The 14,200-nt window shown below is 38.3% G+C and overlaps 3 protein-coding genes and 1 pseudogene across 4 annotated transcripts in view; 1 reads left to right on the top strand and 3 right to left on the bottom strand.

Annotated features, from left to right (window-relative positions):
- LOC110068788 (uncharacterized) overlaps positions 1-4,150 on the bottom strand; it is a 5,058-nt gene extending 908 nt beyond the window's left edge. Inside the window, exons 1-7 of one of the 2 annotated variants that reach the window (XR_016205961.1) lie at positions 3,099-4,144; positions 2,727-2,845; positions 2,501-2,614; positions 1,701-1,753; positions 1,228-1,278; positions 772-861; positions 59-146 (exon numbers count right to left, since the gene is read on the bottom strand). Coding sequence is in view for 1 of the 2 variants with exons in the window: in XM_089284620.1 (XP_089140746.1) it covers positions 772-861; positions 1,228-1,278; positions 1,701-1,753; positions 2,501-2,593 (287 nt within the window). In the remaining variant the exon portion in view is untranslated. Of the gene's footprint in view, positions 1-58; positions 147-771; positions 862-1,227; positions 1,279-1,700; positions 1,754-2,500; positions 2,615-2,726; positions 2,846-3,098 lie in introns of both variants that reach the window. The other variant, XM_089284620.1, reaches the window with a different exon arrangement.
- Positions 4,151-6,278: 2,128 nt separating this feature from the next.
- On the bottom strand, positions 6,279-8,365 carry LOC149114955 (uncharacterized). The gene has a single exon (XM_089284619.1). It carries the CDS (start codon positions 8,318-8,320, stop codon positions 6,635-6,637), a length of 1,686 nt encoding a protein of 561 aa, XP_089140745.1. The 5' UTR covers positions 8,321-8,365; the 3' UTR covers positions 6,279-6,634.
- Positions 8,366-8,705: 340 nt separating this feature from the next.
- LOC149114954 (uncharacterized) lies at positions 8,706-11,255 on the top strand (annotated as a pseudogene).
- LOC110055218 (uncharacterized) lies at positions 11,116-13,276 on the bottom strand. Its single transcript, XM_020761588.2, has 3 exons — positions 13,110-13,276; positions 12,625-13,038; positions 11,116-12,047 (listed from the first exon to the last, which is right to left on the bottom strand). The coding sequence occupies exons 1-3, from the start codon at positions 13,274-13,276 to the stop codon at positions 11,879-11,881; spliced, it is 750 nt and encodes a 249-aa protein (XP_020617247.2). The 3' UTR covers positions 11,116-11,878.
- Positions 13,277-14,200: the final 924 nt, after the last annotated feature.

The following is a 14,200-nucleotide window of genomic DNA, read 5'->3' as shown; positions in this document are numbered from 1 at the left end:
AGAGGTCAGTTTTTTTTTTCTTTTTCAAAATGAATATTTCAGGACACAGGAAACACACCTTCCCTCTTCTGATCTTTACGGAGGTCGATTTCCAATTGAACCGTCCTCGTCTTCAGTTTGTAGTATGTGGTAACTGTTTCAAAGTACTAAAGGAAAAATAGTCATTGTCTTCCCTAGAATTCAATGAATTATACTTCATAATATCCAACTGATCACTACCTCCTGGGAGATATTGAAGGCATGTTGCTTTTGGTGGACTGCTAAGCAGCCAACCAATGAAACTGATATTATTCTAACAATATCCTAATAGCTCCATGTGTGTAGAAGTAGTACTATGGATAAGGTTCCCATATACTGTAGGGTTACTTAGTTCTGCTAACAAAAAATGTCATCTCATGTCTTTATGTTAAGTCCTAAATCAATTCCTGAAACACTGGCAGCTAGAAACTACGTACTGTAGAATCGCACTGTAGCATCGACTCCTTCAATACAAAAACTAAATACAAAAGTAGTAGTTACATTTATATTGGAGACACTCAGTAGATATGGACTTAACAAGAGCAAAGTTTGAATAAAATGAGGAATTGTAATTGCAGTGTATATAAAATTGTGAACTTTGTACATGTTGCTATTTTGTTACCTAGCATATCTAATATGTCACTTCAGTTCCATTTGTTTGTTTTTTTTTTTTGTTAATTTGCAGACAGTAATAATAATACAGCCCAATGATTCATTCAGTTTGAAAATATACATTGTATGGTTGTATCTTACTTCGAGCTGGGCTTGTGCAAGTGTTTTTGGTGCAGGCCTTTTCCTTGTTTGGCCCAGCTGATGGTCTGCCTGCGCACTGTAGTTAGAATCCTACAAGATTGAATCAAATTAGCTCTATTAGTAGTACAGTGTTTTTAGATTCCTGCAAGGTTGAATCATATTAGCTCTATTAGTAGCTGCTGTTGTCAAAGACTTCACTACAATGATCATAAACACAGGTTATGACTGTCATCCAGTGCAGTTGGTTAATCCTGGATGACCATAAGTAATACAGTAATTATACTTGCCACAGTCACTGCTTCTACACTAGCATCCTCCTCCTTTGCCCCTTCTCCCTTCCTTGAGTAATGAATGGTTTTGGAATTATTTTGATGGTAGCACAAAAATTTGCGTGGTATGTTCATGTGAGCAATTTGGCTGTCAAGTGTTATTCAAATACAATCAGAGATATATTACCTTGATTGTAACGTCAGCAGTGCGTATATTCTCAGCTGCCAGACTGACTTCCTGTAAAAAAAATATGATAAACAACAAATGTCATAATAATTATTGAAACATTCCCACAATCAACAGAATTTTAAAGCATCTGTTGTGGTACCTAATTCTGTCTTTTGAAACAGTTTAATTTTTATTTCTCACTTCAAATTATGAGTACAAAGCAATCAAAAATCCCAGTAATTTGAAAAAATGTTAACCAAAATAAGTGTGAAACACAACATATACATCATGAAGAAGATGAGGCTGAGAATTTAACTTAACTTTCTATCACATTTCAATATTTGAAGTATGGTACAAATTTAATGTCATACAGGGACAAAATACATGTTTTAAATTGTAGTGTTCATCCTCGTTTTCAGATGTTCCTTGTTTTGACAGTTGTCCATTGTAAGAAAAACAACTTGGTAATTATCAATACACAATTAGTATACCTGTATATCAGCTTCCATACTACCCTCACGTCTGTTTCCTTTGCTTGTCTACCCTTTATTTGGACCAAAGGAAAGCAAATAAAGTGAAGAAAAACATGTAATCACAAGTATGCTGGGGTAATAAAGGATTAATTTCACTTGTATTTTGAAAGTTTTCCAAATTGCCCTTGTTGCTTCACAACTTGGGCAATTTTGTGAAAACTTTGAAAATATACATGACATTAATCCTTAATTGCCCTCACGGCCATGCGATTACATATACAAATTAATCCATGCTTTCGTCTCACTGTTACGGAGTTTTGCTCATCTTGCAGTCTTAAGTTTTGACAATGTTTTTGATTGGAAATTATCACTAACAAGACTATGAAGCTAATTTCACTTGCCAACTAGACAACCTTGGTTTTTTCCTGCCCTGATTGTAGCCCACCTTACTCCACTTGTTGAATTCCAGTGTTCAAAAGAAACTTAGCCATTGACATCTGAATGTCCATGCTCTTGGGATTTTCAGTGACCTTTCACAGAAGACATGGACATTTCCTTGGTCTAAACACAAAGTTTTTCAGAGAAGATCAAGATACAAATATAATCCTCACCAAATGTCCCCATAGAATCATGGCCACCAGCAATCCCGGTGAAAGTTTGTGGCCCTAAAATGTGAGCGATCTCCTTCTCAGTGGGATTTAAAGTCTCAACACATGGGTCTGGTAGGTCGTCATCCTTAAAAAATAATTTCGGTCTTTGTTTAATAACTCTGACGTGGGAATAATTCAAGGCTAGCACACATTTAGAAGCTAGCCTACCTCATCTGCCAAGTGGCCATTTCCAGTCACTCTCAACCTTTTTAACTCCTTGTTTCTTGCTTCTCTCTCTTTCTTCTTTACTGTCCCTGTCATGTCCTCCCATCTCCTCTTCACCTAATAATAAAATTTCAAATTTTTTAGGAAATATTTCAATATTTGAATAAATTTTAAAAACAATATTTGCTGGAAAAAAAAGAGATAATGAAAGTGGGTTCTTTTCATATACCTGTTCTACAGTTTTTTTTCCCCAGCATTCACAGCATTTACTGCATCTACAACTGAGGCCCAAGCTTCTTTCTTCTTCTCCAGGGATACAGTATTCGAAAATTTAGCCTGAAGGATATACTGGGCTAAAAAAAATTTAAATAAAGAACTTTTCAATACATCCAAATAAATTTATGTATGTTTAAATAAAATGTATGATGCTATAATAGTATGTTTAAATTGTTGCCCACCTTTCTTCACTTAGTTAAGTTGTTTTATAATTCGAATTTCTAAGTTGTGGGAAACATGAATTTTAACAAAACCTTTCCACATTATAACTACTTAAAATTATGTAATTAATGTCAACATAATTCTATAATACAACTTGGCTTACTTGGTGTTTTGCATAAGCCTGCACAAGTGCCTCGCTCCTGGCCTGAGAGAACCGTGCACTTCTCGATTCTTCTCTGCAGACATCTATTCAATTTTATATATGTAAAATTGCCAATAAATTATCAATAACCTCACTGAATGTATGATACCCAAATCATGTTGAAAATTTAATTATGGTAGCCTCATGTCCATGAACGTTTCGTTTGTTAAATGACCATGGCTTATTTATTGTATTTGTCTTTTTTTTTTGGCTAAGCAAAGCGAATTTTTATTTCTTGGAAGAGAAGGGGGGAGGACGGAACTAAGAAAAGGTCTGATAAATGTTTCAAACCATGAAAAGATAATACAATATTTGATTTTAACAATTAAGCAAAAAAATAATGGATATAGTAACTAATAAAAATGAAAGAAATATACGTACCTTTTAACGCCACAAAACGTCTGTTGCAACACAACGCGGTAAGCCAATTTTTTTCCCACACAAACTGAGTGCAGCATACCAACATGGCCGCTAAGAATGTGCAATTCAAAGTCAACACATTAAATAGAACTTACCTGAAAACTCCATATACCTACATTTCACACTGGCTCGTTCCAAAATAATGTTAACATGTCGTCTCGAATTTGGCTATCCATGTTTAGTATAAGAATACTCTACCGACAAAAAAAAATAACTTTTTGGTGGCCAAGATGAAGATTGTTGAATCCAGAAAAAAGGCAACTGATCGTCACATCCAAACCACGTAATCATACAAATTACTGATTTCTCTCAGTTGCTCTACTTTGACACAATGAAAAACGGAATTTTAAGTTCGAACGTATTGAACTGTCCTTAAAAACACATGAAAAAAGTCCACCCCCATCGAATCCATCAGCAGCAGCAGCGTGAAATCAAATGAAATGAAACTTGTCGTGCCAAGTCGTACTCCTCCTGCAAAAGAGCGCAAGGCACACGCTAGAGACTGGTAACGGCCCGTCATTTTTCCGGGCCTGGTAATTACCGGGAGAGTTTACGGGTGCTTCGAGAAACACTACTTCAGGCCTGGTAAAGTTTCCCGATAACGGCCCCGATAGGCTATTGGGCCCGAACAGTTACCGGGTCTTTCAAGAAACAGGCCCCTGAACCGAAGCAATATGCCTGAGAGATGTGCTGTTTTTGGTTCTAGCAATGTTCGCAACAAAGAGAAAGGGATACAGCTTCATCCCATACCTTTTTACAGTAAAGCTGATTCCGAAAAGCAGATGTGAAGGAGAAAGTGGATCAATTTTGTAAAATCAAAACGCACACACTGGGAACCCAGGGAGCATTCGGCGGTGTGCCCTGAGCACTTCTCAGAGGAAGCATACACAAACTGATTTGCCGATGATCTGGTTCGGAGGCTCAAGAGGGACGAAATCGGTGTTTGCGTTTTTCCCACAAAGCATGCTTGTTGTGTTTCAAGTAACAAAGCTGCAGATGAATCCGAAAGCGAACGAAGCAAACGAAAGGTGAGATATTTTTCAGTATTGGTCAGTCTACCTGTCGAAACGAGCTGAGGTTTTTTATCTTTGATTGAGATTGTTTCTTTCATTTTCCTTTTCATTAACAGTTGCGCAGAGTACTGTATGTTCAAGTGCAAATACTAACTGCGACCTGTCTACATTATTTCAGAGATGGAAAGATGCAATGGAAAGTCCTAGTACAATGGAAAGTGCCAGTACAAGTGCTTATCAGCTTAAGTCTAAGCATCGGGGAAAGAGCAAGAAATTAGCCCCTTCTTCTCTACAGGAATAACCAGAGCACGTTGTTGAGGCAATGGACGTTTCTGGTCCTGTAGAAGCCAGCGAAGGTGCAAGTTCGTGTCCACCAGTATCTGAACCGGCCGAGGAATGCACCAGTTGCAGTGCTTTCATAAACAAGAGGAGAGTGTTGAACAACACAGTATTGGAGTTACAAGCGAAATTAAATGATAAGAGAGAAGAGTGAAAAAGAAACTCAGGGGTAGGTCTTATTATTGTTTGATTAGTCCCGATTACACTGTTCTCACATTTATCATCCCAGTTGAAACATGTCACTCTATTAGCACTGTTTGGGCCAATTTCAGTTAAGTAAAATACTGTATTCAGTATTGTATAGGCAAAGTCAATTAAAAGATCATGTTGCCCCATCGTTTGCCCCATGTATTTGTGGAGTTTTCTTGCATTATAAAATTGATGTCTTCTTAGTACTCAATTCAGCAGTCTTGTTCGCATGTCTATATCTACGTGATGTTATGCATTTCATTTTGAAACATCCATATAATAATTTTCAGGACTGCAAACTCAAGATGAGCCATGTACTGAAATAATGTTTTGTTAGACATCAAACTGACTCTATCAGCTATTTCTGGTACCCACTTAAGAAGTGGTATTGAAACTCCTGGTTTCAGTACATTGGACAACTGTTACAAGTCAAAATAGCTTGAAGTAAGTCAGCAATGTTTGTTTTTGTTACAGGATCTAAGCAAAAGGCACAAACCTATGAAAAGAACTGAAGCACATTGGGTTTCTTACCCAGTTGCTCCTGTTATTTGGTTTCTGTCGTAGCTGCAAAGAAGAAAATCCACAAGTAGATGTATATCAGGTTGGCACCCAAGCAGTCGTAACAACAACATGCTCAAATCCTAAGTGTCCTAAACCAAAGGGCACATGGCAAAGCCAACCCTTTCTGCCGGGAACAAAGCTACCAGCTGGCAATGTTCTGCTTTGCCTGGCAATTTTGTTAGCTAGGGGATCTGCTTCCAAAGTGTTCAGAGTATTTTCCCATATGGGTCTTAGTTGTGTAACCATGACTACTTTCTTCACATACCAGAGAGTAAGTACTTTCAAAAAATATATATCAGTAATGTAAAATGAAAGACACACAAAATTACTACATATGGCCTGGGCATATTTTCATGTACTGTGCCCATGATTTTACACTTTTCTCTTATTCTCTCTCTCTTAGGTAAAGCAATACTGAACAACTCTATGGACACTGAATGTTTAACTTCTTATTAAAAACTCTTCAAATAATACTATACAGCAAACAGCTGCAGGTGTGCTTGTCAAAAAATAAAGGAATTTCAAAGCTCTTTTTCCCCTTAAGCAACAATTACACAAATCCCAGCCAAGTCCAATTCCAAAATTAATTTTTGTTATTATTATCTTTTTTTTAAAAAAATAATAATGAGGAGTGTTTATTGTAACAAAAACTAGAGCTAAGCTTTACAAAATGCTATGATATTTACATAATTTGATGTCTGTTCAACCTGTAAAACATGTTTCCATATCTAATCATGATATCATGGTTACTACAACTAATACTAATACTACTATCATCATCATAACATTAATTAACATATTCCATTCAAACTAGTATATACAAGGTAAAAGTAAGTAAAAGAAATAAACTATTAAAACCTATTGCAACAGTGTTTACATAATGGCTCCCTCCTGGGTTTCAACGTCAATATCGGTATATTACAAGGTAAAAGTAAATAAAAGAAATAAACTATTAAAACCTATTTCAACAGTGTATTACATAATGGCTCCCTCCTGGGTTTCAACGTCAATATCAATGTTCTTAAAGTCACAAAAGGCTTTCCTTCTAGCTCTTGAACCTCTTAGGCAGATTAGTGCAGATCTCAGTAAAGTGAAGGATGTCCTTGCTCTTATCCAGGAGATTGTTTTAGCATGTTCTCCTTTCTTGATAGAGATCAGCTGCGCCAGTCTGGAATGGTATTGCAAGCACTCATTTCCCATGCCGCCTGTTGACGTGAAAATAAGGGGTGTAAAAGTTCCTTGTTCGATATCCAAAACCCTCCTCGCGTAAAGGCGCTTCTTCTTGTTCTCATGATTGCGGTATATCTGTTGGAGCCCTAGGTCCCTATACGAATCAGCATTAGGGTGACAAACCCTCACGTCAAAGAATGCTGATCGTTGGTTCTCCCAGAAACCGCGCGCATGAATATCTAATCTCGCATCTGGAGCTCGATTAGAACCTCTTCCCAGCTGTTCCCCCGAGATGTCCTGCAGGACAGGCTCAATCTCAGCATCGGTACAAACCACATTCAGGAGTTCGGTTTCTAAGTCCCTCAGCTCATTGTGACGTTGGGTAACAAACCCACCTTTCTTACATATCATTGCGTGGTCCACTGTAAAAGCATCACCGCATACACAGGTGGAGGGGATATCATCAACCGGCCAATCGTAGTGCACTTTGATTGCATCGCAGAACTCTCTCTTATTTAGATTGAAACCCATTTCACGAAGGGGGAGTACCGTCAGCCAAACAGACGACCCTTTTTCCGCAGAAAGGTCAAGTGCCCGTTGGACTTTCTGTGGGGCTACCCCTCTGATATGCTCTGCCCTGTCTTGGAGTACCGTTGCTCTCTCACTCCTTATTGCCTGTTGTAGTGGCTTGACCAAAGAATCATCCGGCATCTGATGGGATTGAGCCACAATCTGTTGGACCAGCGGGAAGGTAACTTTGACGGAGGAGGATTGCTCAAGATTTGCGTCAAGACACGGGTTTGTCATGCCAAGCCCCCCTAGACGGACTGGCAGTGCTAGAATGTCCCTGTCCAGCCGAGTGCACCTATGCTCCGTAATTGCAGGGATGAGCACCTTAGATATGGCATTCTCCAAAGGCTCCAATAATTCTTGAATATCAGGCAAAGTTCTCAAAAAATAGGTCCATCGGTGCTTGAGGCCAAAGGTGTAAGCAGCATAACACGATTGATGCTGAGAAAGAGCAAACTCTGCCAGCTTGGTAATCTCGCTGACCCAGTTGGTCACCTTCTCGCTAACGTATTCCTCTAGATATTCCCGTGAACCTATCACTGCACCCAGACATTTTTGTCCCTCTACCGTCACATTGACAGCCATGTCCTTGAACACTTCTTTCACGCTTTCCTCTTTATCTGGCTTTGAGATAATCCAACGTTTCTTGGGGTTGGGAAAATAGCCAAAGACTGGGCCAAGGCTGTTGAGGACATGCCACCATTTCTTGATTTCCAGTACAGAGCCAGCTCCACAGGCATCGTCAGCAAACCAGCACTGTTTAGTACTGGACGCCGCCTCCAGGCTTGTGATCAGCGGCTCCACACTTAAGGCGTAGAGGGCCATAGCAAGTGGGTCACCCTGTTTTGTTCCTTCAGCTGACATGATCTCTGCCGCCGGTAATAAACAAGCGTGCCGACTTCCTGTAAGTATTGATGGCATATGCTGCAATTACAGGGCAGAGAACCCGGATATTATGCAGTGAAGTTGCTCTGTTAAGTGCATTGAATGCATTAGAAGCATCGATGAGCAGTACCACGTCCGTGTCATCTGCTTCAAATATGGCATGCATAGCATGTATAGCAGCCTCACTGCCGGACTTTTGATCTGCGCATAGCTGGAGTGAACCACTCGCCTCAACCACGTCTCCCTTAGAAACGTTCCTTACACACTTTCCAATAATCCTTCGTATCACCTCGCCGACCCCTATAGGCCTATTGTTATTATTGTTATTATTGTTATTGTTATTGTTATTATTATTTTTATTATTATTATTAGCATGCCTCATCTAGAGCATATGCTATAAACATTGTAAATATATCTTTTTTTTCTTATTGAACAGAGAAATCAAGCTGGCAGCAGTCCAGCAATGGAATTTGAGGGATTCAAATCCTGCATGGAGTTCTTGATGGGGTATGGCCTGCTTATCACAGCATTTGTCTCTGACCAGCATTTGTCTATTGCTGCCTACATGAGGAAGTCTTTGTCACACACAATCCACAACTTTGACATATGGCATCTAAAGAAAAGTAAACATACTTTTAGTGCTACATAGCCATTATGAAATTCAAAAAAATCACTTTTAAATTTAATACAAGGTTTATGGAGTGAAACTTGTCAAAACTTTACTATGTTGAATTAATTGACTTGTTAGTGCTTTACAAAGCTCCATAACCCAGTTACAAACAATGATCTCATCGATAGTGAAATAATAACCAAGTGAAAAAGTAAAATAATTATAGCAGATAGATAGATGTGGCTAATATTTTCATTATAAAATTAGCATTATAGTGGACCAGTTGTAAGATTCATCCTGCTTTTTCTTAGAAATCAGGAAAGTCCTTTCAAAGCTCTCCAAAGAAAAGGGATGCGAGTCAAAAGCTGAATGGATCAAATTGTGTGAAAATCACTTGTATTGGAGCGCTACCACGATGTTTAGTGAACATGGAAAGGTCATCTGGGCCAAATTCAGCTCTTTCATGAGCCACATCGTTAACAAACACCTGCAGCTTGATGACGCCTTATTCAAAAAGTGTTTTCATGGAGTAGTTACTCCAAGAAAATGGTTAAAATTGGGTATGTTACTAAATCAGCTTGTATTAATCTGTGAGGATAACCTAAATGTATACTGTTAAGTTCCAGTAATACATGTAAGCCCTGTTCAAAAGAAGGCAATGAAAAATATTTTTCAGGGGAGCTTATTTTCAGAATGTGCAAGAGGAACTATTCACAGTCATAGCCCTGGAATTTAAACAGCATTAGTAAATAACTTGAATCCAGGTTTCTGGTTTTCCTTCAATGCTCCAATCACTTAAAACACCACCATTTCTTTGTACTGCCAAGAGAATTAAATCAGTAATTAATTAACAATAGACAGGTATTGATTTTTCCAAGGAAAATTTTATAAAATAATATATTAACCTTTTATTTCTTTCTTGAATTTCATTGTCTTTTTCAATAGGTCTGTGGCATATGAAAAATTATGCAGTGCACTCACAAATGCCAGTTTAGTGAAGGGCATAAAGCAAGCTTCTCCTTTCGCCCAGACTAGTTGTCTGGAAGGGTTTCACTCCATGTTGAATCACTTTGCGCCAAAGATGATTGCATATTCCTACACAGGAATGTATTGCAGGCATGACATTTTTTATTGTTTTTTATTTCACAATCGATAATTTAGGTTTGTTGCTGAATAGGGTCTGAGGCCCTATGTGCCAACTTGGCGCCAGGGGACAGGTGAAGGTGAATAGGGTCTGGTCTGTGTTCTGAGCCTGGTTCTTCTTCGGCCCCAATTTTGCTTCAGTTCCACATCCATTGGTTCCAACCTTAGCCTGATTCTCTGGTTAAAAAATATATGTTAGCCCAAAATGATATTAAAATAGAAGACTGGTTGGAGCACTTTGCAAAACACTTACAATAGATATGTGTTTTCCCCATAGGCATATTCTCGCTGCAGTACATTTTAACTTTAACCTTCAAAGGGAGTGCCAAAAGAATGCTAATGATGCTGAGCAGATAAAATTTACATATCCAACGTTTAAGAATGGCGAAGCGACTGTGAGGAATGTCAGAGTATCCCAGAACTTTGGTGAGTCTGCCTAGTGAAATGGGCCTGATAGTTATCACATACTTGTCATATCGATCTCTCCATGTAATAAAAAATTAGAACTATCAAAATATCTTTCCTTCATTTTTCCCTTTTTTTTCTCACTTTCCATTACAATGTAGATTATGTGGAAGAAATTTTTCAAACATTTCTGACAGCCACCAAAGAGGAATTGAAAGGTGCTGCAGACAAGTTAAAGGATATGACACCTCCTCCTATGAACACTATGCTGGAGAAGGAATCCAGATAAAGTGCAGTGAAAAAAAAAATTGACAGGAGTAAAAAGATAACAGAAAATGTACCCCCTACCACACCAGGTATCAGCAGCCACATTCTAACATCTATTTTGTTGGTCTTGTGGTTTTACTTTTCACTGTACATGTGTATCAAGCATGTGCTGTTACATACAAAAATTATTGATCTTTTCGTCTGTGTCAAGGATTTGAAACATAACTCCAATGCAATATTACATTTTCGGAAAAAATCCCATATATGCTTGAACCTCTAAACATAGTTATCTCTCACAACCCATTTTGTTTACCCTGAATTCATTTTACTTCAAGGATACCAAAAGGTTACTGTCAATTTATGTTTGGTGAAAACGAATGTTGAAATTTTTGTTATGTTTCAGTATCAGAAGTTCAAGAGCCAGAACAAGGAAACCAGCCAAGGACAGCATCCAAAACACCTAAGAGGCGTTCCCTATGCAGACACCCCATGAAAGGACACAGCAAAGTTTCCACTTGTCCAAAGAACCAGAAGAAACAATCATAGTTGTCTGCATTTTAATCACTTGTCTAAAATAATCACGTAAACATCTATGACTGATTTCATGTGGTTCTCTTTACATTTATATTTTTGTATTTTGTCACCTTCTTTGAAAAAATAAATGCCTGATACAAGTTACAGTTCATATTTAGTAACAATCCAGATCACCTGAAGTGAAGATCTCTAGTGGTAGACCCACTGAGCTGTTTTGGCAAGGCGAAAGGCTGATTTGAACTTACAAGCATGAATACTCTCTGAATCGTACGACATAAGGTCCAATTAATAATTAATCATATCATTAACAAAATTTGAGGTAGGAAGTCCTATGTGGAAAAACTAACGTTATGTTCAATTGGTTTTACAAACAGTGGGAAAATAGCAAGGAAGAACCCATTTAAGTGGATGTGATTGATGTGCAAATGGCATAGGTGCAGAATTACAGGTATCCAATTCCAAGAGGTTGTAATTGGTATGGGTTATTGGGCACCCAGTCTGCAGAACCAATCAAAATGGATAATTTTACGATTATAACAATAATAACCTTGTTATACACCAAACAAGTCAGAAGAAACCCCTAGAAAAGGAATTAAAATTATCTATATATTAAGTCTATATTATTCAGTCATTATTTAGTCAACCTCCTCTTCAAGATTGAATCCAGTAAATTCTTCATCCTTGCCACATGGAAATGTTCTCCTTATTGCAGCATATGCACATGTAGGCAAGGGTATCCTCCTGTTCCCCAATAATCCATAGACCAGGCGAGAAAACTCTCGATAGGTCACACTTCTTAGAAAACTGCAAATCGATTTAGCAAACAAAAGGACAATGAATAGTCAGTAGAGGATAATAATGGTTAAAACTTTGGTGGGAGAAGCAAATAATAATAATTTGTAAATGAGAACATTGCTTTTTTGGATAAGATTACAGTGTGACTACTCCTACCAAGGCCACCCAAGCAAATTCTTTGCAAATTGATGAATGAAAATCTCTGACGTTAACAATAAATTTTTGACAAATAAGCAATCCAAGCAAGCTGCACACCACAGAAACAATACATTTGTGACAATTTTTGATGTTTCAACACGCAAATGCTATTGGTCAATTTGCAAAGAATTTACTTAGGTGGCCTTTGGAATAGTCGCACTGTAAGCCAGAAAGTTGAACAATCTAAATTTACCTTCAAGTAGAAAGAAGTAAATAGTCCTCTTCCCAAACTTTTTTATCCAAAAGTCATGAATTCCCAAGCTAGTTTTTTCTTCCATGTGAATTCTACTGGTTTATGAAAACCAATTTTTCACAGGCGCAAAAGCATCTCCCGTACCCTGCAGTGACCGAGATTCAAATGACAGCAATGCGCTAGATAACTGCTCACCTTTCCTCTGATACTGTCTGGCCATATTTTTTCTTTCCTTTTGTCCTGTACTTGTCTGATGCCAACCGCAGGCTCCATTTCTGCAGGCAGACAGGGTTAAAGCCTGGATGCTGAGTAATGCACATAAGTTTGGCGTCTTCAGGAAGGTCTTGAAGCACCAGGTCGCTTGTCAGAGCTTCCACGCATCCCTCCAGCTCACAACAGCAGTAACACTCACTGATATTTTGCAAAAACTGAAGGTCACAATTTCCACACTGACACCTGCGAATGAAATTCACATGGAAATAATATTTAGGGCATGAAAATGTAGATGTAACAATTTGGATGTTGACAACAACAAACTCGCACTTGTTGATTGCATTGACGGGAGTGCCATTATCATAGCAACTTATCAATTTCGGGCTTTTTCTGTACCATTAAGGCGCTTTTGGAGCGTCTTCTCTAGCGCCTCTTCCTCCTTTCCGTCCCTTTCGTACAACGCTAACCATTCTTCGTCCACTAGCGGATCGTCGGCATATGCCTCTTGCGCGCCTTCCTCGTCGCTAGCCATGTAGCTCGAGTTTGGCGAACCTTTGACTTCCAACTCGTAATCTTCCATTTCCAAGACTTCAGAATCCAAACTGGAGGACAAACTGAAGTCGTTCGAAGCCATTTCTTGATCAACGTGTATGCTAATTACAAATGTTGGCCGAATAAAAATTGTTCTCACCTGCATACAACAAAAACTACATCTCCGCTTTTGTTGTTTTGTCTCTGTTATTGCTTTGTTTTGCCTGTTGCTAATGTCTGGGTTTTACGTCACTAGTCCCAGTCTCCCTTTCACCCAGTCGTGGGGCAGACAAACCTGGACTTCAAAAATTCATCAAAAATTCCCGTTTTGACCAAAAACAAAAATTTTTTGCCATTTTCCTCAGAAATATACAAAGATTTATGTGAGCCAAAAATAATTTTTGGGTTTATAGGCACTTTAAATGAAGCCATCACGCTTTCCGGCTATTTCGAGAAGGAACGGGCCATCCTACAACAGGTAGATTCCTTATTTCTTCAATTCACCAGTCAACCTAACCGGCAGATAGATGTCTGTTATTTAAGTATTGTAAATCAAGAAAAAATTACTTTGTTAATTTTGTTACTAATTAACAATGCCGGGTGAATTTTTGTTAAAAATAGCATTGTGAATTTTAAAGCTGGTGCTGTGAATTAATATCTTTGAGGTTAGGCTATAAGCAAAGTCAGCACCTTACTACCCTGCTGAATAACACAGTATTCCCAGCTCATTTGGGGAGGATGAGGGGGGCCCTTAAGCCAAGAAACTACTTTCTTGATCTTTTTGATACCCCCATCTTAAACGTGAGGGGAGATACTTAAAGTGAAGCCCCATATCCCATGGCCTACAAGCTGTCTTGTTTGGTTGAGAGCCTACAGAGGATTGATTAAATTAATTTAATGTGTCTTTTATCTGTAAATTCCTATTCAATAAGTCAATTGTTTGTTTATATGTCAAACTACCTTTTTTTTAGGAAAACGCAGAGACATACTACCATATGAAAAGAACAACAACTCCCTCTGATTAGGC

Source organism: Orbicella faveolata, unplaced genomic scaffold, assembly GCF_042242905.1.
Source record: "Orbicella faveolata isolate gen_17 unplaced genomic scaffold, um_ofav_v1 contig_13, whole genome shotgun sequence".
Classification (NCBI taxonomy): Eukaryota; Metazoa; Cnidaria; class Anthozoa; order Scleractinia; family Merulinidae; genus Orbicella; species Orbicella faveolata.
This window is presented reverse-complemented; position numbering and strand designations above follow the sequence as displayed.